A 26,436-nucleotide genomic window follows, 5' to 3' on the forward strand; every position below is an offset into this window, starting at 1 on the left:
CTGTCGCAGTTGGCCTTCCTGCTCCCGTGCGCAGAACGCACTCTCCTGAATGAATCGGTAGGCCTGAAAGTACTCTATGTTGCCAAGACCTCCACGTCACACTCTGCCCACCCAGTGGTGCAGGCCATGCTACACTCATGGCGTTGAGCCCACTGCCTTTTAGGAAACGACCCACATATTCATACCCACGCGCCACTTTGGGGCAATATTGGCTTACAGATAGGCGGAGAAATTATTACCTGGGACGGTTGGCGCATTAGGGGCATTCTAACGGTCGACCAACTCCTTGAGAACGGGCTACTAAAGATGTTCCCGGCTTTACGGGCAGAGTATAACCTCCCTGCCTACTATTCCTGGCAATATCAACAGCTTTCTCATTGTATTATTGTCCGTATAGGTACTCACCCGCTGACTTTGCATCATTCACCGGTGCTTGATTATTTGCAAACCGGGGGCTCCTTTCACGGAGTGATATCAGGCATGCATAAACTACTGAATCAACACCTTTTCTCATTACCTCTTTTTTTTATCACTTAAGGCAAAGTGGCAAACACGTGTGCGGGTAGACTATGATATAGAAGATTGGACTACACTCATAGAGGTTCAGGGAAAAAAGGGGTCCGTGAAGCAAGAAATAAATTTAGTCTCTTTAAAACTCTGTACAATTGGTATTGGACACCCTTGAAGCTCAGATCTGCTGGGCTTCTGCCCCACGCACAATGTTAGCATTGCCCCTTCCCACGCTGTGACCTACAGCATATACTATATGACTGACCAATCATACAGCCATACTTGGAGGCGGTTGGGGACACACTGAGGTAGGTACTTCCTTTACCACATAACATCCTTGCTTCTACTGCATGATTCTGGTGAAGCTAGGGACGTATCTCGCTTGCAACTCAGTCTACTGTATACGCTATTGGCCACGGTTAAACTCTGTATCCTACGATACTGGAGAGCGGCACATCCGCCCCTCCCATGATGAGTGGCTCTCCTCAATGTTCCAAGCTGCTACCCAGGAGCACATGATTAATGCCCTACAAGACCGGACAGAGGTGTTTCAGCAAACCTGGGCCCCCTTCCTAAGACTTGCAGACCATTTAGCACCACACACATTCACCATCCCCCCATCCTTCCCTCTTTCCCCGCCTTCCTCCCCGCCTTCTCCCACTGCCCCCTCTACCACTATTGTGGTCGCCACAACCAGCTCTCCCCGCTACCCTTCTTTCTTAGCCTGTCTCCCACTCTCTACCCCCTCCCTTCTTTTCCCCAATCCACACCCCTCTCTCTTCCCTGTTACACTACTTGTCCACTGCCCCTCCCCCTTTCCATGAACAATATTCTCTTTCCTCTCTCTATCTTCACGTTTCCAATATTCCTTGGCACCTTCTCCCCGCACTCCCATTCTCCTCTTTCCTTTCCTACATCACTCTTCTTCTTTCTTTCCCCCACAACGGGCTATGGACCTTACCATTATCCATTCTACAGCTTACATCACATGGCTGCTTAACACCCTGTCACCATGAGCTGAGGACTCTCCATGGTCACTATTGTCATCCCGATGCCCTCGCTCCCTTCGAAATACTGTCACAGCTCGCCGCGTCACTTGTTTTTCGGAGGTCTCTGCTATAGAGTGCATGCCCTCTTGCTAGGCACTTATATCCCAGACCCATACTCTTGTGATAGTTATAGAAGAGTACTGAGGTATCATTCCCCAACCTTTCTCCTGGCTTTGACCTGACATACTGTTATATAGCAATCTACCCCTCGCTTCTGAAGGAGGTACTGAACTTGGACAGATCCATGTATAAACGTTCTTAGTAGCCGTTCGTATGTCCCCCATAGAGGGTACTTATATTGCATGGATTTGCGTCCTTTGGATCTGGCGATCATGGCTTTTACTACAACGAGCATACATTATTGTATATGTAAGTCTGTGCTGTTCTTTTTGCATTGTCATTGCCTTATATGTTATTTTTCTCTGCCAACTTCTCAATAAAAGAATTGTAAAAACAAAAAAACAAAAAAATCTACTCAACCTAACTGTAATGTACTTGACATGTAAACGAGTCTCAAAATGTGTGATCCTAGGAAAATAATTTACTTTATAGAGTTGCCTTTTTCTTCATTCTTTTTTTTTTATAGATTCTTTTTTATTGTTTTTTTCAAACCATAAACAGGGTTCACATTTTCCCATCAAGCAATGTTTCAGGGGTACATACATGAGTTACTTAACATCATGACTCATTATAAAAGACAAGTCATACAGTCTCTTTTGCGGCCCTTCACGCAACCTCTTGCTGTGTAGATGAGGGAATGTTTCCCACCTCATCGTCCACCCTCGCACATGCCTCAGTCTCTTCCTGAGCCTTGTGCAGCTGCCCAAGCCCCCCATACTTTTTCCCATTTCTTCAGACAGCCTCTACCCTCATATGACCCTCTCTGTCCACTGGCACCAGCCCAGGTCGCGTTGCCAGTCTGACAATCACGGGGCAACCGTGCTCCCCCAGGCCCTTGCAATATTACGTTTTAGCACTCCAGCTACCAGTCTCAGGCATATTTCTGTGTACCTAGGCCAGGTGCATTCCCCTGATATTCCTAGGATCAACCATTTAGGATCTAACAGAACTTCCAGCGCAGTGATACATGACATCTCCCCCGCCACTCCTGCCCAGTATTCCTTTATGCGAGGACATTACAATAATATATGCATGAATGTGTCATCTTTGCCACAGTGCCTCAGACAGCCTGGATTCTCTGCCCTGCCAATCTTAAATAGCTTAGTGCGCGGGTAGTATACTCTGTGGAGGATTTTTTATTGTACCAGTCTGAATCTGGCTCTAATGGCTATGTCCTTAGCTCTACCAATGGCCTCCCCTCATGCCTCCTCCGCTAATGGTCCCAGGTCTGTTACCTATTTCTCCTTCAAGTTACGCAGTGGGTCAGGGGAATTGTTAATTCGTTTTTTGTAGATTACAGAACTACCCCGCCTATGAAGTGGCTCCTACAGGATACGATTCCAACGGAGAAGCATCCGGAAAGATTTTCCCCTCCCTAATGTGCCTCCTTAGCGCATGTCCGATCTGCATGTATTGAAAATGTTTGCTAAGTGCCAGAGTGTACTCCTCTCTAAGTATCTCAAAGCCAATGAACGCCTGTTCCCGCCACACATCATCCAGGTGTTCTATGCCAATAGTCTCCCATCTCCTGAATGCCGCTAGGCCTCATACCTCTGATAACTCGTCGCTGTGCCACAGCGGGGTAAGGCCATTGAGCTGCCCCAACCACCCCAGGTGTTTAGTTGCCTCGTTCCATGCCTGGGTCACTGCCCTCGTGTGAGGCGGCAGTTCCAGCTGCTTTCAAGTGTCATGTAGCAGGGCCTCAGGCCACTCCCGGCCCCATCAGATGTCTTTCTAGCATATATGCCGGATCCTGTTGGTCCCCAAACATCCAGTCATTGACCATCAAGAGATGCGCTGCCAGTAGTATTTCTGAATGGCCAGTATTGCCAATCCCCCCTCGTATGGTCCCCTCTGTAGCTTGGCTAGGGCAATCCTCGGTGACCCCTCCCCCCACGCAGCAATCTCTGACCCTCCGATGCGATTGTGCCCGGATGCACACGGAATACTATATGGGGTGTTTTTCAGGATATAAAGGAGGCATGGCAGGCTCATCATCTTAGCCGCTTTTCCCATCAAAGTCAGAGGGAGATCATGCCAGTGTGTCACATCTCCCTTAAGCCTCTCCAGTTGAACAGTGAAGTTTTTCTTTATGAAGTACCCGGGGTCCCTGGTTACATATATTCCTAAATAGCGGAAGCCCTCTGTCACTACCGGGGCTCCACGGTCTCCCGAGAGGCTGGGTTCCCCTCCCACCAGGGGATATACCACCAACTTGGACCAATTTATCATATATCCTGAATGGTCGCCAAAAATTCTAAATATTTGCATGAGCCTGCCTATTGTCAGTGAGAGCTGTGAGACATATAGGAGGATATTGTCCGTATATAAGGAAATACGTTCCTCCCAACATTTGGATGCCCTGTACCAAAGGACAATGGCTCCAGTGCTAGAGCAGAGAGTGGGGGGACAGCGGGCAACCCTGCCTAGTGCCCCTCCCCAGCTCTAATTCTCATAACACTACTCCATTGAACTTCACTGGCGGCATACAGCAGCTGGATCCACCTACAGCACTGCGGCCCAAACCCCAGTCTCTCAATGACCGCCAACATATAGTTCCACTCCAAGGGAGTCAATTGCCATTTTGGGGTCCATCGCCATCAGGGCAGCCTGATCTGCCTCTGACTCTGTGGTTAGGTGCAGCACCCCAAACAAGCACCTAAGATTTAGTCTTGTGCTTCTGTCCGGCATAAAGCCCGACTAATCCAGATGCACTAGGTGTCCTGTTACTCCCAGCAATCTATTGGCTATCACTGTGGCCAGCACCTTGGCTTCCATATTAAGGAAGGGATATCAGTCTATATGAATTACACGCCTCCGGGGGCCTTCCTTGTGAATCGCCAGAATTGTCGCAGCCCTTTGGTCAGCTGACAAACAGTCCTCGCCCCTAGCTTTCTTAAACATTCCCAGGAGTGGACAGACAATCACAGTGGCTGTTCCCTTGTACAGTTCGACTGGGATCCCATTGGGGCTCACGGCCTTCCCTGTCTGCAAGCCTTGAAATGCCAAGGTTACCTCCTCCTCCTCCGTCATAGCGTCTTCCAGTGTCTGTTGTCCGTACCGGTAGTTGGATATCCCTAAGAAAATCCTCACAGTCCTCAGCGGACATTTCTGTCCTAAAGGCTTACAGGTTTTCGTAATAGTCTGCGCAGGTCTCCGCTATGGCTGCCCCCGTCGTTTGTGTGCCCCACTCTGAGTTCTCCACCCTCAGTACCCATGTGCGCTCTCTGTCCCTCTGCTCGAGCCATGCTAACAACCTGCCTGCCTTGTCGCCCACATCATACATCCTATGCTGGACCGCTGTAGCATATTGCTTGGCCTGGTTCTCTGCCAGAGCTCTCAGCTCTGATTGTTGCAGTCGCAATTTCTCAAGATCTTCTGGATTGTTGGAAGCCAGGGCTGTCACTTCAAGGCTGACTATGTCTTTCTCTATGGTAGCGCATGCTATCCGCGTCTCCTTCCTTGTCACCCCAAGGGCCGCCTGCACTTGTCCCCTACAGACTTTCTTGAAGGCTTCCCATAACGTCCCAGCCGACTTTACTGTGCCCTGATTCTCTGCGAAGTAAAGGGATGCACCCTCCCACAGTTTCTCTCTAACCCCTGCTCCTTCAGACCCCCAGTCTGCCTTGTAGCGTATAGTACTATTGTGGGCCCAGCAGTCTGATCCCGACCGGGGAATGGTCCGAGACACCCCTCGCATGTATCATTGCGTCGCAAAACTGGTGAGTGTTAGCACACTGGGTAAAGATGTAGTCCAATCTGGAGAAACTCCTGTGGGCCGCTGAAAAGTATGTGTATTGTCTTGCATGTGGGTTGCCTTCTCTCCAAAGGTCAGCCAGACCCAGCGGCCTGGCAAACTGGGAAAGAGGTCCTGGACCTGCCCACCCCTTCCTGAAGTCCCAGATCTGTCCAGCTCAGAGTTCATGGCCTGATTCAAGTCGCCACCCAAAATAAGGATCTCAGTGGTTAGGTGTAGAAACAAGTCCCCCACCTCTGCGAGGGTCGCTGCCTGTAGTCGAGGGGGAAGGTACACCACTCCCCTTGCTTCAGTAGTGTACCCTGCGTGTGCTTTGAGGATATTATCAAGTCTATCCAGTGCCTTATAGTGATTGCCTCTTAGGTGTGTTTCCTGAAGTAGGACCATGTCTGGGGAGTGATGTTTTATGTGCTGTAATACTAAAATGCATTTTATCCTGCTTCCCAGCCCATTAATGTTCCAGGACCATATGGTGAAGTTGCGCTCCGGACCACCCATCTCACCTCATTGATTCTATGTAGAGTCTGGCCCTCACACCTCTTGATGCTTCCTCCTGTTCCCTGCCAGGGAGATCTCTGCCGTTGAACCGCGTGTGTGAACCCCAGATGCCCCCAACGTGTGGCACTAAGAACATAACTATCCCTAATCCTTTCTTGAAACCTCTTGCGTCCCCAACTCCCCCCTCTCTGCAACTCTGCGCCTGTCGCTCTAAACAAACTATGCTTTGCGTGGTGTGCCGCTGCAGTGAGGTGTTGTTCAACGGATCAAATTGGGGCACACGCCCAATGTCTCTCCCCCCCCCTTTACGCTGGCTGTCTCCATGGCCCTGGTTGCTATGAATCATGACGCCCCTCCAGCCCTCCCCACCGGAAGGCATTTTGTCACTTCAGTGTCTGTCCGATCAGATTGTTCTCAGTCCCCTTCTTGAGTTGGGCCCTTTCTATTCCCCTGCACCTGTTGCGCCATTGGAGCGAGCTCTCCTTCCACTCCTCAGCCCTCCAGCCAGTCCCACTCCTCGGGGGGGTGCCAAAGTGCGATGTCTTTCCATCAGCCTCCACTCTCAGTTCGCCAGGAATAACATCATATATCTCAGTTCCTTGGCCCTTAGCGCTCTTTTAACTTCCTCAAAGGTTTTCCGTTGGCGCTGTACTTGGAGAGTAAAGTCTGGAAAGAAACTGATTACAGCTTTGTCTTGCCGCAGGACCCCAAAGGTTCTAGCCACCTGTAGCATGGCATCTCTGTCTCTGTAATTAAGGATCCTGGTGACTATTTTCCGCGGTGGCGCTCCTGATTTGGTCAGGGGGTCAGTTACCCTGTGTGTCTCGTCCACCTAGAAGTTAGACAGGCGTTTTGGCTTGAGCTTGTTTAGGACTAAGTCCTCCATGAATAAGTCTGTGCTTCGACCTTCCATGCCCTCCGGCACCCGCTCCACCCTCACGTTGTTCCTTCGGGATCTTCCCTCCTGGTCTTCCAGCTTGGCTTCCATTATTTCGCTCTTTTTGGTGCCTGACTGGACCTGCTCTTCCAGTTGTTTTGTTGTAGCCTGTAGGCCCTCTATGTGGGTTTCTGCAGCTGCTACTTTCGCAGAAATCTTGCCCGTGTCTGCCCTGAGGAGGTTAGCCTCAATCTGGACTGTATCTAGTTTTGGTTCCAGAGGGGCAATGGAACCCCGTAAGTCCTGTATGACTGCCATGATGGTTCTCAGCGAGGGCTCTGTCCCCGGACCCAAGTCTTCTCCAGGGGCTCCTCCATCCTGGCCTTGAGAGGAGCCCCCCACCGCCTCCATCCGTACTGCTTACCAATACAGGCTGTTTGTAGCTGCTTGAGAGTGCGGCCTTTGACCATGGACTTGTCTTTGGTAGCCCTCTTTTAAGGGTACACGTCAGTGCTGCGCGACCACCAGCCGTCCTCTCGCGATGTCCCTTCCACTGGCTTACGCTTTCCCATGGGTGCTCCTCCGCTCTCCACTATGGAAGTGTCCAAATCACTCTCAAGGCCACCCATCTGTCCCCCAGGACTTTCACTGCTGTGCTTTGCTTATCCAGAGGCTACCTGTGCTGTGGACCCACCTGTCATTTGGCCCCACTGCAGTCTGGTGGTTCTCTCCTATTACAATTCCTGGGGGTATCCGCAGGACTCCTGCCTTGCGAGGCGTCGTTCACCACTCTGCCTCCACTGTTGGGGCCCCTCTCCCATGGTGATGTTGTTATTGGTGTCCCCGGGGCCTCAGTGTGTGGCTGCCTCTATACAGCGGCTCCTGTTTTTCTGCCCCCCCCCCCCCCCCCCAACTTTGGGGGCTCTTGCGGTAATCTGGCCAGCAACCCCTCCTTTCGCGAGAAGGGTGAGGGGGGGTGGGTCTGTTCACTGTGAGTCACTCGGAGCGGGGGGGGAGATCACTCCTTAAGTCCCCCCAGCCTCCCCCTCTCCCCCCCCCCCCCCCGCCCGCGCTCTCCTGGATTGTGTCTGTCCCCTTAGCTGTCTGGCCTCTTCGTGTGGGTCCCCAACTATGGACATATATTTTGAAATGTTTGTACAGTTGATTTATTAGCTATTGTGTTAGGAAAAATCTGACACCCTACAGCCTTTTAATTCACACTCTTTGTACAGCAGGTCAGACAGTTGACTTTAGAAAATCCTGGAACTCTGCAGTGAGAGAAGGAAAGGTAATTAACGTCTGTCTCTGAACACAGAGCAAATGTGTTGAGATGAAAACAAGATTTAAAGGCCTCTTTAGTGCTCTTTCACCATTTGACTGAACAGGATACATGTTCTTTTTCAACTTGCCAGAATGGGCGTGTAGGGCCTAACAATAGCTTGACCTGATAAAATATGACTGCCGTAGCCAGTGGTCAATTAGATATTTTAGGCCTGTTTTCATTCATGGTGTCCTTAAGTATGTGTTTAGTGAATAATTGCTCTTCTGTTGAACTGAGCCCTTTCTCACCAGGTATGGAATGAGAGTATGGATGAGTCCTTCCACTCGGAGAGGGTGCTTTTGGGGCATATTGAGACCAAGATGTCCCATAAAAGGCAGTCTTTGCTAAGCACACATTTTATGTCTGGGGGAGGTTAGGCCACGGGAGGTCGAGTCTAGGCCCAGGGGTTGCAAATCTGTGCCCCTATGGTAGTTTGAAAAAACGTTCTAGATGACTACAGCTGTGTCCAGGTGAGGTGTGTATGTGTTGAGCTGTTGTTGCACTCAATAGTGGGATCTTTAAAGGTTGAGTAAGCAGGGTCCCATAGATAATGAGGATAGTGGTTTGCTTGTCAAATATGGATCCTTGGGTGACTTGGGGGTGTAAACCATGTTAATAAAAGTTAACTGAGGGTTGTCCAGCTAGTGTCCTGATTGTCAGATAGTATGTAGACTAGTAACATACAATTTAACTGAGAGTTGTCCAGTAGTGTCCAATATTGTCCTAATTATCAGACGTGTAAACTAGTAACAGTCTGAATATAAAACAAACTTTGAGTATAAAATTATAAACATGCTCTGGATAGGAAAGATAGGGGGTCATTCCGACCTTGGCGGGCGGCTACCTCCGCCCGCCAGGCGGAAACCAATGCGGCCGCACTCACGCGGCCCCCATTCTGACATTCCCGCTGGGCCGGCGGGCGCAAACCAAGTTTGCGCCCGCCGGCCCAGCGGGAATGAGGCCGCAACACAGGAGCCGGCTCCGAATGGAGTCGGCGGTGTTGCGGCCGTGCGATGGGTGCAGTTGCACCTGTCGCGCTTTTCACTGTCTGCTATGCAGACAGTGAAAAGCTGGCCGGGGCCCTGTTAGGGGCCCTGTTAGGGGGCCCCAGGACACCCCTTACACCAGAAACAGGCTGGCGGTAAGGGGGTCATAATCCCCAGGGCAGCGCTGCTTTGCAGCGCTGCCCTGGCGGATTATCACCGCTTGGGCAGAAACGGCGGAAAACCGCCGGCCCCGGCGGTGCGACTGCGGCTTTACCGCCGCGGTCAGAATAGGGGAGAAAGCACCGCCAGCCTGTTGGCGGTGCTTTCAGTCATTATAGCCCTGGCGGTCTCGGACCGCCAGGGTCAGAATGACCCCCATAATCATTAAAAACAGTTTATATCAAATACGTAGTAGGACCGAAGTGAGACATGTCTAAGGTCTAACAATTAAGATCAGCTGTGTGGTGTTAATAGTTAGTATGCTGGTGGTTAGTAAACTGTGGGAGGCATTATCCATGTGCTAGTGTAACGTGCCCTGCGACGTTGAAGGCGTACTACCCACCTTAGGATTTTGGAGACTCTTATAAACTTGGGTGTTCGATTGTTAGTAGAAAGCAAAAAACTTGTGCAATCAAGTCAAGAAATTGAATTAGGAGACATAATATCTGTAATAGATTAGTCTTTCTGGGAGCTCTACAAGGTAGAGGCGTTAAGGAGGATAGAGCGATCCATTTGAGAGGATCATTGGTTATTGTTAGTTTGTGGTTATTAGCAAAGCAATCCAGCATTCCAGTGAGTCGTTATGGGTACTTTTTTATGAGCACATTTCAGATCTTGCATGCCTGCAATGTAGGACGTGGGTCCCATGTTCGCACGCCACCAGATTCATGCTAGTCTTTCTGATGAAGGGTGATACACGGAACCGGTCCCAGAATGCTTATTTCTGGTCTCAGGAGTCCCTGGCCTGGCAGTTCTGGCTGGACTGTTTTCATGGGGGAGTAGGTCAAGATTGATTTGCAAATGGTTGGGTCCATACTGGAATGGCATGTCGAGCAAAAAAAACAGATATGTGACTGGGAGGTGAATGTTTGATTTGTTCAGCATTCTGTCCACCATCTGTTCTTTTTGCTTTTGTTCTTGGTGACAGCACAAGAGTTGGATCGCTAATAGCACCCAATTCCAAAAGACCAGGACACATCTTGGTGGGCTGATAGATATGCTGTGGCAGTATGTAGGGCTGTAATTCTCTCCAGACACCGTGGAGCTCACAAAGCAGCCATCTTGCTCAGCCAGTGGCATACCCCCGTCTCCCCCCTTTCATAAAGATGATTTAACCAACCCTGGGAGGCTGTAAGGTGTTACATTTCTGATACATTTAATAGTATTAAAGAGAGGAATCCACTTCCTTTAAAAAAAAAAATGGGAGTGAGAGTTTGAGAACAGAGCATAAATTTGAGGGAGGATGTGCAGGTGAATGCAATGCATGGCGTTCAAACTCCCTTCCTTCTTAATGATCTCATATGTTACTAGGAAAAATGTGAAGGTAAGCTGTTGTCAGTTAGCCAGGTCACCATGATAATGAAAAACCACGTTCTAATTGTCCTTTGAGATCTGCCTTATGTATTGCAGTGTGTTGTTCTCACCGAAAATGTATTAATCTAACTAAAATTAACCTGAAATACTTCCAAACTCTATTTGTGTACACGGTTAGTTAAATAATATTGTTTAAGGTATTGAGTAACAGTAACGTTAAGTGTGTGCGCCTTAATTGCTCTGCCATTGGCACCTTACCTCCGACAATTTTCCCTGTTATACCTCTTCATGGTCCCTATCCCAATACATCTTAGAATTAAAATAGATCAGAAACCTGCGCTGAAGATGAAAAAGGGTAGTGTAGATTGTAGGGTAATTTGTCGATAAAAATTGGTGTTGGATGGGGATGGACTAAGGAGCATGTCTAGGCCATGATTCAGCACAGCGTGGCATACCATTCCACCACCGAACAGGCCTAAGTAGGTTCCCTTGTGGATAGCTTCAGTGCTAGTAATGTCATGTTAGTCTTGGCTAGTGATTTCAATAACAAAGTAAAAGGACCACAATGCACATACATAGATATCACAGAGGATTTAGCAAAGAGAATATCATATATTGATAGTGACCATTTACAATAACAAATCAGGTGATTTGCTATTGGACCCTCTAGCTACATATAATTTAAGGTTTTCAAGTAGCAGATTTCCCATGGACAACCACATAAGGCACATTTTTTTACAATGAGAAGCTCAACTACACTTAAACTGTATCGCCTTAAAAACTTAAACCGTTTCCTTTTAGCTAGCCTTTCATGCCATTAACAAGGAAAAGGCTGGGCATAACCGTCTGTCATTACAATACATTTGGAAAGTTCCTAGTATAATAAAGTTTGTAAATTATTTATACAAGATGTAGCGATGAGCTGCTCTGAAATATTAAAAGTGGGAAATTGTGGAACCTAAGTGTGTTACAGAGTCACGGAATGAGTTTAAGTCACAGATTGGGTTTGTGCACATGTGGATAAAATCATGTTGTATATCCCACAGTTGCTGTTAGGGTTCCCAGGGTGCTAGTAGTCCTCGTGAGAAATTATGGCGTGAGTCTGGCTGGCAGGATAGAAACTCATTGCAGAGCAGTTGTCTAACGCTATTTTAGCCGGCCCTCCATTGAGGCTTCCACAGACCACTGAAGTGCTTATCAAATAGTGCTGTACAAGCAAATTTAAGAAGAAGGATATACAGGGCATAACCTGGGCAGGATTAGAAGAACTTTTGATGCTAATGATAGTGTTAACCTTTGGACAATTACGTATCCAAATGGGAGGGGCAGGTCTAATTTACATAGCATGTTCTACATATGAATGTTATACATATAGAATAGATTGAACACTTTGGGTCTCTAAATGGGTCTGAGGAATCTGAAGACAATTTGGGAGGTATTTATAAATTGCAAATTAGGTATGGGCGTACTAGTCACGTTAAAAGGGAGAGCAGTATGCATTTGATTAGAAGTCCATGTCCTGTTCGAGTCCTGATACAAGCTTTTAAGTCCTTTCCAAAGAGCCTTACGTTTAGTTTTACAGGCCAGAATGCTCACTGGAGAGCCCTGACATTGGCCAGGTTTGCGGGGAGAGGAGGTGGATTCTCATCAGCAGCCCTCCTGCATTGAGTTTGGACTCTTCATCTGTGCCTCTCTCACTTCACTCGCCTACCACCCTTCCCAGCTTCCAGTGTCTGGTCAAAGTATGTCTGCCAGATATGAATCACAACTCTGCTCCTATGTATGATGCCCAAACAAAGCATTCTCTAAAAGGGGATTGGCGTTGTGCTCATGACATCACAAACAATGAAGAACAAAGAGCCTCTCCAATTCAACTCATGCAGAGCCACATACTTCGTGGATTTATACTTTCATCATTGAAGGGCACTCAAGGGGTATATACTAAAATATGACTTGCACATTAAACCGTGCAATGGCTGATGCCGATCTGTAACTATTCAGTTTAAAAAAATAAAATAATGCATATTTATTATATTCACAAGACTCTTCTGACCTTGAAATAAAATCGGAGTTATGCAAATTGTTGCCAAACAATATCAGTAATAGACTCCACAAGTCTATATAATTAGAACGTCATATATAGGCAGAACAAACGGTAGACATCCTCTTCCTCATCCAGTATTAGTTCACTAAAAGGCAGTAGTCGTGTAAGCAGTGGCTAAAACATCCAAAGTGTTATCTGTAAACATGTTGTGTTGGGGATTCAGACTGTTAACTTGGCCTTTATGAACCTACAATCACCCTTAATGTGCTTAAACGCTGCCTTCAGAACCCCCAACCCCCTCTGCTCCCCGTCCCATTTAAGACAAATGAAGAGTTTTTCCCGTCCTCCAAACATGTGATGATGGGGTGCTTGTTGGTCTGGTTTTCTTTCATTTTGCACTCTACCTTGTTAAAAGGCTCCCTGCAGCAATGATAGTAGTATTTATTCCTTACGAGTAGGAAAGAGACATCTGTTGCTGTTTGCAAATGATGCTTGTTAGTATCTCGGTTCTCAGTACCTACTGCAGTCTCCCTTTGTATCCAACTTGTTGGCCTCCAGGGCCTGCCATCTCCATCTAACATTTTCGAGTTTAACATAATGTCCAGTCAAATGCAAAACATCAGCATTAAGTGTATATTGTAAATTCTAGTGGTCTTCAGCGTGTTGGATTCGCTGCTGGGATAGGTATGCTCTGTGTAGGATATAGAATTGGATTAATTGCAGTCTGGCTTTGCGGGAGATTTTTTGCTCGTATAGCAGTACTCTCAGCCAGCCCTTGTCATGTAGATCCATACCAAATTCAGCCTTTCACATATCACTAAGGGTTTGCGAGGGGAACTGCACAAGTGTAATCCTAGCCTTTCCTAACCAAGTCACCATCTGTCACCCATCCTCAAAGGTATACAGATTATCTAGTAAAGTGTTAGTCTGCGACTCTGAGTCAGCCATCCGCCACTATTTTTCTCAGAAGAGGGCAAAAGTGCCCATATCTCAAAAACTGTCACCAGTGTAATCCATATTGCTCCACCAACTCTTCAAAGGGGAGGAGCTGGCTATTGGTGAATAGACGCCGAAGGATTGACAAGCCAGCCTCATTCCAGGCTCGAAGGTCCCTATGAGTAATAATCACAGTGTCCTCAAGAAGATCCAATAGTGGTCTGGGAGGAGCATATAGAGGAGTCTCGCGATTGAGCTAGCAACTGTTCTGCAGACCTCGGAGCCCAAAGTGCTGGAGTGTCCTGGAAATCTTCACCCAGGTAATCAGGAGGGTGAGAAGCTCCCCTCACAGTCATAGAGCATATAGTGACTTCGGTATCTGCCAGATCCTGGCCCGTCACCCAGTGAGCTAAACATTCCAGATGGGCCATAAATAATAAAGTTTGAAATTAGGGGCTCCAAGGCGTCCTGCCTCTCTTGGGAGCAGACTACCCCAAGTCAGCTGCAATGCCAAATAAGGTCTTCCAGCAATAAATGTAGCTCTCGGAATAGAGCTTGTTGGGGAAAGATTGGGGGAGTTTCAAAGTGATAAAGCAGATGGTGGAGCATGAGCATTTTCACCAAGGCTAAATGACCGGCTATTTGGTGGAAGGGGGGGGGGGGGGGTTGTTTCCAGAAGGCGAATTGCATCTGTAGGGAAGACACTGGTGTGATCAAGTTCCCATCAAGAAGGTTGTCTTCAGTGTGATAAATGTTGACCACTAAATATTTACAGGAGCAGGGCTCTTACTGCAGTTACCCAGCCTAGAGTCATTGGAGTATGGAGTATCCCAGGCATCAGAGGTTAAATACACTGTTTTGTCCAACTTACATGGAGCCCCGAGAGATTCCTAAGGATATACAGGAGATCAGCTAGACTAAAAAGATCCACTCTAAGGTCTATAATGTAAAATAGAACGTCATCAGAGAATAGCAATATGATATGAGTATGGTCCGGCAAGGGAATGCCCCATGCGTCACCAATATGAAGAGTGCACTTGGCTCTATCGCCAGAGCAAACAGCAGTAGTGTCGGAGTGCATCCCTGGAGGGTTCCCTGCCCCACCAGGGTGGCCTGAGATATGGGGCCACCTGTGCAAAGCCACACAGTTGGTGCTGTGTATAACAAGTGGATGAGCTTAAGGGTTTCATCCCCAAACCCACAGAGTCTCAGCACTTGAGAATGAGTCCTCATCTTCTGCTCTACCCCCTCTGCATGGGATGACTCCTGGTGGCCTTCCACTCTCAGAACCACTCCGACTCCTACCGACTACGCACACAACCTAGGTTTCATCTTGGACCCCTCACTATCCATGACCCAGGAAGTCAACGCCATCTCCTCCTCCTGCTTCATTGCCCTCCGCATGCTCCGAAAGATCTACAAATGGATACCCACCGAAACCAGAAGAACAGTCACCCAAGCCCTCGTAAGCAGCAAACTGGACTACGGCAATGCCCTCGATGCAGAAACCACGGGCAAATTCCAGAAGAGGCTGCAACGCATCCAGAACACCTCTGCACGTCTCATCCTGGACATCCCCCGCCACTGCCACATCACAGACCACCTGAAAAACCTGCACTGGCTCCCAGTCAACAAGAGAATCCCCTTCAAACTCCTTACCCACGCTCACAAAGCACTGCACAACACCAGACCAGAATACCTCAACAGACGACTCTCCTTCTACACCCCGACCTGGCCTCTCTGCTTCGCCAACCTCGCCCTTGCAGCCGTCCTACGCATTCTTGCACCTCGTCACCAAAACGTGGAACACTCTTCCCACCCACCTGTGCCAGACCAAAGACCTCCTTACCTTCATTAAACTTCTCAAGACCAGGCTGTTCGAGCATAAGCAGCACATCCCCTCTCCCCCCCCCCCCCCCCCCCCCCTGCCAGGTGTTGAACGTTGTTTTGCAGTTGGGACAAATCTGCATTGATCACTGTGCTCTAGGTGTGGTAAATCTTTTGGTTTCTGGAGGGCACAATTTTCGTCATGATTCTGTAATCTGTATGTAAAATATCAGTGGGGCAGTAGAAGGACAAGTCCAGGGGATCTTTACCCGGCTTAAGTAGAGTGTCCAACAGTGCTTCCGGAATGTGTCTGGGAGGCGACATGAGTTCAGGACAGATTTGTATACTTTGGCTAGCTTTGTGGCTAGATGTGGTGTACTGCTTGTAAAATTCAGTGGGGAACCTGTCCATCCCTGGGTTTCCCACTTGCCATCCCAGTGATCACCACCCTAACCGCCACCTCTGTTATAGGTGCATTCATTTACAGTCTATCATTTGCAGAGAGAACTGGTCGGGGGCCTCGGCCAAAGACCATTGAACCTCCACTGCAGAGGCTCGTGGATGCTGGGAGTATAGCGAGGTATGGAAGGAAACTAATGCCTCATGGATATTCCTCTGGGGGTAAAGGCTTGTACCACCTGCCCGTAGGATATGTGGAATTGGGGGCTGTTGCAACTCCTGCCTGATCTGCAAGGCCAGCACCTTAACCAACTTGTCTCCTTCACAGTGGAATTTGGCTTTGTACGTTCTGTAGTCTAGGCAGCGTGTGCGCTTGAGTATCTGGGCCACTCACTCCTGGGGTGTAAGGGATGGTTGCCACTCTTAATCTGTAACTGCCAGTTGGTTGGCGGCTGGGTATGCCCGCTTCAACCTAGTCAAGGCATCTGATACAGTACAGTGCTCCCCATAGGTGGCGCGATGCAGGCGTCCCTAGGGACAACTTTAAAAGCTTCCTATTCTCTGGCTAGGAAGGTATTTGACCCCTCATTGTGATCAAAATACTCTGGTATCTGATCTGAATATATAGCCTTGAACATTGGGTCTTGCAGGGTTACGGGCTGTAGTTTCCATGTGGGAACTGGGGAGGGAGTACGTCCCCAGCACACACCCATGAGTAGGGGGTTGCAATCAGATATATCCTTGCCCAGATAATCAGGGATGAGACTAAAGGATTGGGAAAGCTTGAGCAAACTATAGGATCCAGGCGAACATTAAAGTTGTGAACCTGAGAGTAAAAGTGGTAAAGCCGAACACCTGGATTAATGTGGGGTCAAACCGAGTGACCATTGGCAAAGCCATGCAGGCTGACTATGGCCCGTGGATGTTGGGGGGGGCTGACGTCAGAGGAGGCAGGGGTAAGATCAGCCCTGAACTGGATCTAGAACACAGTTAGTTGCCTCCCAGGACCTACAGCAAGTGCGCCCAGTGTAACAAATGAGCTGAGAGAAGGTAGAAGAAAGCTGGTTGTTCGAAATTGAGGGCATATTTATTGCCCAGCAGTAAGAGCGTGCCATCCTTTCTGAACCTACAGAAAAACAAAGTGGCCATCTGGGTCTATTTCACGAGTTACGACTTGTAGTGGGCCACCCACCCTTGCCCAAACAAGTGTGCGCTGGGAGTGTTGTGAGTAAGTGGTGGAGTATACCCGTCTGCTCCAACACCTCTGGAGTCGCTTTGCCTCTGTGTGCATAATGTGCAATTCTTGCAAGAATGTAATGTCTGCTGCCCTACACTTAAGGAGCAAGTGTATCCTATAGCGCTGTGTGGGTTTTTGCATGCCTGGCTATTCTAAGAAATATTCTCAAAGGTGCATGGCATGAGCATTATAGTGGATCCGGCAACCACGGCTCCATGAAGAAGGGATTGTAGGGCATCAGCGACTGGGTGGCATGAAGGGCTAAATTGGGCCCAATAGTGATTAAATTATACCACCAGCTGTCTGGGGGAGAGGGGGGACATGTGTGGCAATGGACTATTGCTGTGGATGGTACAGACTTGAGAAGTGACATCCCCAAATTCATCTTGAGATGAGCCAAGGGATGGTGGCTCAGTATTTTGGAAGGCATGGACAATGTTCAGAGCTGAACCCAAGTTGTACCCAACCTTGTTGGTGGAGGGTGTGGCTGAGAGTGTGGATGCCCTCACCAACCCCCTTTGGGGCCCATGATGGACCCCCCAGGGTTATCTGTGTGGGGGGGAGCTTGGGACCCTTCACCCCCTGTGACCCTCTCGGGTCTCCACCCACCTCCAGACCTCCTCTGGATCTGTGAAAAAAAAAAAAAGATTTTGACCATCAGTTACTTTGAGCTTGGTGGGAAAGAGTTGGGCATATGACAAGCTCAAGCCACCAAGCCATTTGAGCAGTCTCCTCATGAGCCATCACCCAAGCACGGAGGTTAGTTCCCCGTCGTATCGGGCAAGCCAGGTCCTTCTCGGATTGAGTGACAGTTGGATAACTTGCAGTGATTGTCGCGCAAAAGGTTCAAGCCACTGAATCGATTTTGGCTTCCAGGGATACCTGGTAAGATTCAATTGCCTGAGGAATGGCTTCCAGCTTAGCAGATTCTGTTGCTGGAGTAACTGTGTCTATGGGTAGGTTGATGGTTGATCGGGTTTGGGTGGTTTTGTGCCCTCCATCATGCATGAGGTTGTGGGAATCCAAGCCTGCAGAGCCAGAGTAAGAGGAAATGGAGAGGGCAGGACCCTGGGGCCGGTTGCAGTCACCTGCCCCCTTGAAGGGCTAGGTGTTCAGGGGAAGGGTTTGGCTTTGTGCGTAGTTGGACTCCCTGCCGGCTCCACTACCCCACCTCACCCCACCCATTGTATCTCTACTCCCAGGACTTAGTCAATGGTCACCATAATAGACCACCTTCCCACCTCTTTAGAGACACCCCCATCCTCCGCGGCCCTCAGTGTGACCGATGGCATCCCCTGTGTTTCCAGCCTACCCCCTAACCGCTGGTGTGCAAATGGTTTCCTCGCCAAGACAACACTCACTAGGTCGTTAGAAGATGGTCTATGCTCACTGTTGCATCTCCGTGTCAGAAGGAGGAGGGAAGGGCACCAGGCAGTTCTCAATCCACAGTTGGGTGGGATATACAACAGTAGGCCCATTTCTTCACCATCTGAACCCCGCCCAATGTGTAGCACAGATCAGGGGCTAGGGCTACACTGTCAAATTCCTAGGGCTTCCCCCACAGTTAGTCACTCACCCGAGGGGGGAAACAGCACCTCTGCGTCTGCGCCTTCCATGTCCCCTGGGCCATGCCGCATCAAAGTGGGTGAGGAGGGGCGACCACCACTACATCCAGTGGTCTGCATATGTCCCCCCTCAGACAACAATTGACTCCCAGGCTGTCTGCGGTCAGGCAGGGCCGAGAAAGTGTCCAGCAGTCATCCGTACGTGCCTTTGGGGCTCAGTCTGTGGGCCAATTGCACCAGAACTGGCGATAGGACGGGAGCCCTCCGGGTGAAGTCAGGGCACAGCAACTGCCTCCCAGGTGGACGGAGGCCCACAGTCTTGCACCACTGCTCCCTAGACTCCCCCCACAAGCTGCCCACATTTCTGGCTGGGCCTCCCAAAGAGTGGGAGCGGTGCCTTGCAGCTCAGCAGTCCTCACAGTCCACCACACTGCCACCCTCATCCTCACAAGCAGCCAGTGTGGATACCCTCTTGTGCGCCCACGACCATGGGGCTGTTTGATGGCAGTCAGTGGGTCCTGCGCCCAGGATTATGCCAAGTTAAATAAGCCCAGTCCTCGGAGCTTTGAAGTGTGGCTTACTCTACTTGAATTTATCCATTGTGTCTATGCATAAAAACAAAGTGAACCTTATATGCACTTTTTAGCTAATTTGCACCTTAGAATTGCAAAACTATAAGAAGATATATTAAGCCCAGTTTCGGAGTTATGACCTTCAGAAGACAGACAGCTTTCCATTTCATTCCGATCTTGGGAATGGCGGATGTATGTGTTGCGGGCAGCCACTTTTTAAATCAAGTTCCATCAATGAGGAGAATGGGAGAGGAACGCAATGAAAGTTATAGGCTTTTATTTTGAGAAAGAGTGTGAAATGATGATCCTTCTTTAAGTTTGTGGTGAAACGTTTTTATTTTGTATTTATAATTTTGATGATTTTATGCATAATTTAGAATCTGGATTTGATTGAAAAATTTATTTTTACTTATTGATGAAATCACTGCTGCCTGTCTTCTATTTTAACCATCTTATCTTTTTGTTTTAGGGACCTGTACTCATAGGCAGCTCACAGGGTGGCGTTAATATTGAAGATGTTGCAGCAGAGAATCCAGAAGCCATAGTTAAGGAGCCGATTGACATTGTTGAAGGCATCAAAAAGGAGCAGGCAGTTCGGGTATTTCATCACCTTTTACTCCAACTAGCTAAGCAGGATTTTCCATCAAATGTTGGGTACATGTTACCAAAAGCCCACTCTCCACTGATCCCTCAGTAATCCTTCCATACCTCCTGTGCCTATTTCATATAAACTTCTTGTTTAAACATGTTGTATATGGGGTAGCACTGCCCAGATACGACACAATGCTCACATGTTCTTACATTAATGTTGTTTTTTAATGCTGTGCATATGTGGACAGACAATCTCAAGCAGCAGTCTTAGAGTAAGGACACCACTTTCCACCAATACATATGTTCTTCTTATCATTCAGTTATTGTATGCATTTCAGTGCCTGCAGCTTTGTGCCCTAACTCTGAGATTAAATCTCTTCTTAATGACAAATTATTCATGCCGCATGCCAATGCTGGGTAGCATATAATATGTACAGTATACTTGTTAGCAGTATTTAATTGAGGCTGTGCTTCGGTCGTTCCTTTCAGGATGATCCTACTTATTTCTTTGAGAGCTGTCTTTATGTTACCATTGCTTTCCCAGAGTAGAAGACACCTAATGTACTAATGTAGTATGGCTCAGCCAGTTACAGACTCAACAACTTTGTCACAGGCCTTATCTGTAAGGAAATATCCATTGATAATCATGAGCACTGAATAGTCCTGCCCATGTGCTCGATCCCGAAGTGCTTCTTTCAGAGTTTTGTGTAACATCTTCATATTACTTTGGAAAGACCAGGAAGGTATAAGATCTCAACCTTGTCCTAGACCTTCTATGAAGTCTTGAATTTTGAGATGGAGATGTGGAATGCCTTGCAGACAGTCCCACAAGGTCTCCAGTTACGGTTCTTGAAGAATCCAAAGTAGAGCCCTAGGTAGAAAGTGCTGAAGGAATTATTGGTGGTGGTGGATGAGGACGAGGTGTCAAAGGTCAAGGAGGTGAGACCACGCTGTGGTCTTCTACACAGCACCATGTGAATGCCTCAACATGAATGATTCCCCCATCCCCTCCCCTCACCCGACTGAGAGGGCCTCTCTACCTCTTCGATGTCAATCCAGTCCTGGATGGCGAGCATGTAGGGGCTCTACCTCTTTGACCAATGTCCTTGACATCGAACGGGGACGTCTCTTCTCACCATGTATTCCACATTTGGATCTCCTCTGTGTAAGAGTCCTCACAGAGTGAGACAGGAGCACTGGTAGAGAAGGTAGCCCCTCCACACTCCTCAGATCTTTCCCCACAAAGTGATTTTTGCTGATCTCACTTTCTTCGTGACCATGAAGGTGAATGTACTTATATGCTCTCAAAAGACGCCTGAAGTGGGAGCTGCATTAATGATGCCTTCTGAGAATCTGGCAGGAATAATACACAGTCCTGGTTGGGGGGGGTCGTAGGTGTCTCTGTTTTGGCAGTTTTTCTGTCAGGCATAATACAAAGTCCTGGTTGGGGGGGGGGGTCTGTTTTGGCAATTTGTCTGCCACATCTTGGTCATTTCACAAAAGGAGATAGCATATTCCAGAAAAAATATACAATTTAGACTGAGTGAAATAATTTTCAGAAGACTCTGAAAGGGTTTGTGTGGAAAAAAGCCCTAAAAAGGCAGAGCTCAGTACTCCAAGATCCTGTCACCAAGAGCCAGAAAAAGGAACTGGGGTAACTACCATCTACAGGGCATGATGGGACACCTGAGGTCTGGAAACACTTAAAGGTGCAGTGTCCTATTTCACTCTAGCATAGCTACAGAGCTTCATTGCCCTGTCTTTCCCCTTCATTCATTCAAGAAAGTAAAAAGGGTTTGTGAGGGAAGTTTTCAAATGTCACTTTTGGAAGTAGTGTTCAGAGGTTGCTGTCTGTGGTTGTGACTATTCAGTCCTCATGATTTTAGAACGTCTCTTGAAGGAGGCCTAGGATTACAAGTATGTAACCATTACTGCTTCAGCAGTCTGATCTTTATCACTTGTTTCAGCTAACATATGCCCATGCTAGCACTGCCCTTTCATGTCTAAAAACCCCTGTGATGCAGCTGAAATTCCCAATTTGAATGGTGGGCGGTTTCAATAGTCTCTACCTTACAATCAGTCCTACTCCTTCAATCTCCTGTTCTGACGGGGTTGTTGTAACTAAAACCAATGGTTATCTGTATCACAGTAGTTTTCACACAGTTGGTTCTTGACAGGCACATTGAGTAAGCTCCACCTTTGTGATTGTGCTGGAAGACTTTGCCAGTTGATCATGAATAAAATGTGTAAACAGGCTTGTTCTAGATTATAATTCTTTATAGTACTGAATTTGATCTAGAATGTACTTTAAAATGAACCTATCATTTCCTGGTATGTTTCTGTGGTAAGCATAGTATCCGACGTTGCCCAAGCATTATGAAATGTAGGTGGTGTCCACTCCTCAAAAAAATATTCTTTTAGTGATAATAATAAACAATAAAGTATTCATGTAGGACTGTATTGCCTTCCAGCTGGCAGAGAAAATGGGATTTGAGCCTTCCTTAGTGGACGAAGCAGCTGAGACCATGATGAAGATCTACAACCTCTTCATGAAGTATGACGCCACCATGGTCGAAATCAACCCAATGGTGGAGGATTCGTCAGGGAATGGTAATGTTTTGCCTTTCTTCAGTATTTCACAAAACCAGCTGGCGCTGAGCTTCTATAGCAGGCTTGTGTTCTACTAGCGCTAAGGTGCCTCTGTTAATGCTCTCTCTGGCTGTGTGGGATTATTGCCAACACACTAATTATATTGTATATATAATTATTAATTCAAGAGCTGTTTGCATTTTTTTGCTGTATAAAGGAAATAGCTACTAAGTCGGCACCAAGCAGAGCTTGTCTTTGTTTTAAGTAGTTCCTGTCAATCACACATCAATGTGGCGTGCTGTAGAGTTGTGCTGCTTCAGAAGGGGCACTCAGCCTAGTTGCCTTGTTTAGGGTTGGCAGCGTATTACCAAAGTCATTCTCTTAATCATCCCTCTCACTTCTTTATGAGGGACATACATCAATGATGCTCTAGTTGTGATAGAAAGCTGAAAATTCTTACTCTTAGACAACAGGATAAATAGCTCACTTTTCACCCTCACTGAATTATTTCCGTTCATGTGTTTGTAAAACATCTGTATCAGTAATTTCCTTTCTATCAGAGCTCCCTAGGCCTCGCGTTCTCCAATATAATTCTAGTGAGGACAGTCCCTAATATGCAGTGTCTCACAGGGGTTGTCCCTCAGCCCCACCCTTTTCAACATATACATGACACCGCTCGTCAACATCATCTGAGACGTCACACCGCATCATCAAGACATCACAATCATCTCCTACACCAATTACACCAAACCCGTCCTCTCTCTGATTGACAGGACAACCACCACTAGAATCAACTTGACCAACTGCTGCATGACCATGGTAGGAGACCAGATGCAAACATTTTTAGATAGCAAAAGTTATTAATAAAATATTAGTAACCGCAACAAAATGATTAACGTGTACAAGAGTGTAATTAGAGAAACGTGTGTTAGAAAATTAAAACGTGCATGTTTAAAATGTGGTTGGTGTCAGCTACATTGAATTTTATGCAAAATAATAAATGACTGTGAAATGTATTTTGCTAAATTATGACTGCATGTGCTGACAGAAAATGATTATTAATAATGAGCAAAACTAATGATGTGAAATTATTACTAGAATTGCTTTATTCATGTATTTGCAATAATGAAAAAAGCCTACATCTTAGTATTTTTCCAGAATCACAGTGTTGAAATCTTATGCTGACCTTTACTGAAGTTTTTTTGCAAACATTGTTTATTAGACAGCTCATTGAAAGCTGGCAGTGGAAATCTACTGCTTTTTCTATGTTCTGTTCACTCTTTACTTAAATATTGTAAGTTTTAACAATGGGCTTTAGTTTCTGGTAGTAAGTAATATTAGCTGAAATGTTGTGTTATGTGCTGTTTTTTTTTACAATATTATTATTTTGAGGATACTCAGACCGGAGAGAAGTGTTAACATGAGACTATCTTGAAGAAGGAATGAAGAAAGATACAAATGGAAAAGGAACAAAAATTCAGTTGTTTGTTCACTGTCACACCTCATAGTCTTATCCAATAGACGCTTAGCTAGTAACTTTTGGGACTTTAATTTAGCAAAGTTTTATTTAATGTAAGTCAGATTCTGTTTAGTTTCTTTTCAGTTGAGTTATTTTTAGTTCATTGCATTTGTTCTGTGAAGCTCTTCTGTCCAGCTACTTATGATTTTAACAGTTCAGTTACATTAGGCCCAACATTACTGAACTGTTGCCCCTTTCGATGTTCCTGATGCTGACTGCTGAAGACCTGCAGTTCCTATGATCTTCTGAAGAGTCTGCTAGCTGCTGTTTCACTTCATAGAGGTATAACCAATGTGCATTTGTTTTCCCTTGCAGGTTTTCCCTTTAGAAATCCAACAGCATATTTGTGTTAGTGCCACAGTTAGATGTTTTCCAAATGTGTCTTATTTTAATTTTTGCATGTGACAAAGCCCAGCCCCACACATGCTTTCTGAATCAAAATTTGGGAGCTAGCATATCTGTCCTAACAATTATAATTGAATGTTTATTAACTGATTATGATTGATTCAACTGCACAATTAATTAAATCTGTAGCTATTTTTCAAATACTTCTGTTATTCTATATAATTCTTTGGAGTGTTTAATGGTAATTGCTCATATAAGATTAAGATTCTTCAGACGCTTTGGACATCCACTGTTTTCTGTATTGCTATCATTTACGTGACCATAGCATTAATATAAGGGCAATACATGTTTTAAGTTTACTAAATTGGTGTGGGGATTCATGACCACATAGGGTATGATGCACATACATTTCTGACAACTTGTTGAATATTGTTTTTGCTTGAGGCTATTAGATCTCATTGTTTGATTAGATGATCTTATTACTCCTGTCTGAGCCAAAAGATTTGAGTTGACCTCTGAGGGTAGTAGATGCCTATTACGTGTCACCTTAGCCTAATTTAAGAAGTCAGATGCCCTCCGACCTCACACATCATCAAGACATCAAAATTATCTCCTACACCGATGACACCAAACTCATCCTCTCCATGATGGACAAGACAGCCACCACCCGAATCAGCTTCAACAACTGCATGACCATGGTAGTAGACTAGATGCCGAACAACTGCATGAAGCTCCACCCAACAAGACAGAAGCCCTGGTCATCTGCAAGAAGACCCCCCCCCATGGGACTCCACCTGAATCTAGAGATCATCTTAGACAACAAGTTCAACATGGTGGCTCAAGTTACCGGAATGTGCATCTCCTGCTCCCACTTCCAATGTATGCTGTGAAAGGTCTTCAAATGGTTGCCTCAGAACACCAGACGGAGCGTCACACCAGCACTCATCACCAGCATGCTGGACTATGGCAACACTCCACACCAGAATCTCCAAACAACTTCTACACAGACTCCAGACCATCCAGAACACCGCTGCAAGATTCATACTCAACCACCCTTGTCAAACCCACTTTACTCCACACCTCAGGTAGCTTCACTGCCCCCCGCCCCCCCCATTCACAAGCTCAGCCAATTCAAACTTCTTGTGCGCACATGCAGAATACCTAAACATACACATTCACCAACCTACCAGACACCTACGCTCTGCCTCAGTCGCACACACTCCCTGCATCCGCAAAAGGAAAACTGGAGGTCATCATTCTCCTGCATTGCACCCAAAACATGGAACAACTTCCCTCAACATATCAAAGCCTCCTCCTGATTTCTTAAGTTCCACAAAAAGCTGAAATCCCAGCTCATTGTATAAACACTTTAGGGACCACACACCTTCCCAAGCGCCTGGATACCCTCTCAGGTGATTTAGTGCGCTATACAAATCAACATAACCTTGTAGAAATCCATTTTTCATAGACACATATTAAAATATTTTAGTAGCACTGTATGTTAACTGTGAATTGTTAGTTTTTAAAGTTTTCACCGATATATGGCTTCATTTCTCTGCATGTCCACCTCTGAGTTCCTGTACTTTTGAAACTCATGTGTTAGTAAGGATATTGTCTTGAGGTATTGTAAGTCTTATATGAAATCACGTATATAAATTCAGAATGATCTGGTTTCTGCGTGTGCCTGCCAACTTGATGTTAACAAAAAAGAATGTGGCAGGCATCGGGGTAAGAAGAGATGGAATGGCTTTCTAGCTGATTAAGATTTCAGTGAGGCCACAAGTTAAACATTGCCAACTATCTTTCATCATTTCTGGTGTACTGTGTTTTGCCTACATAGGGAGAAAGGTGTTGAATGTGAGGATGTAGCTTGTTTGTTAATAGGAAACAGAACTTTCTGGAGTGACGTGTTTAACATCTTTCACACAGTCTGCTTGAGATTATCACTATCCTAGTACAGGCATTAAATAGCTGCAAACTTGTTCCAAATGGGATCTTTAGTAGATGCCACACATTATCTGAAAGTAATTTATGATAAACACACACTATTATTTATCTTTTAGTGATATCACCGCATGGAATCAATCAAAATAAAGAGGGACTCAGGCAAATATTAAGGGGAACTCGAAAGAAAATGTTTTTTTCTGGAGTTACCTAGGCA

At 46.7% G+C, this 26,436-nt stretch overlaps 1 protein-coding gene across 1 annotated transcript in view; it reads left to right on the forward strand.

Annotated features, from left to right (window-relative positions):
* The window catches only part of SUCLA2 (succinate-CoA ligase ADP-forming subunit beta), a 440,896-nt gene that overhangs the window by 252,460 nt on the left and 162,000 nt on the right, over positions 1–26,436 (forward strand). Inside the window, exons 5-6 of the mRNA XM_069205385.1 lie at positions 19,701–19,829; positions 22,294–22,432. Coding sequence (XP_069061486.1) covers positions 19,701–19,829; positions 22,294–22,432 — 268 coding nt within the window. The remainder of the gene's footprint in view (positions 1–19,700; positions 19,830–22,293; positions 22,433–26,436) is intronic.

This window comes from Pleurodeles waltl, chromosome 8, assembly GCF_031143425.1.
Source record: "Pleurodeles waltl isolate 20211129_DDA chromosome 8, aPleWal1.hap1.20221129, whole genome shotgun sequence".
Classification (NCBI taxonomy): domain Eukaryota; kingdom Metazoa; phylum Chordata; class Amphibia; order Caudata; family Salamandridae; genus Pleurodeles; species Pleurodeles waltl.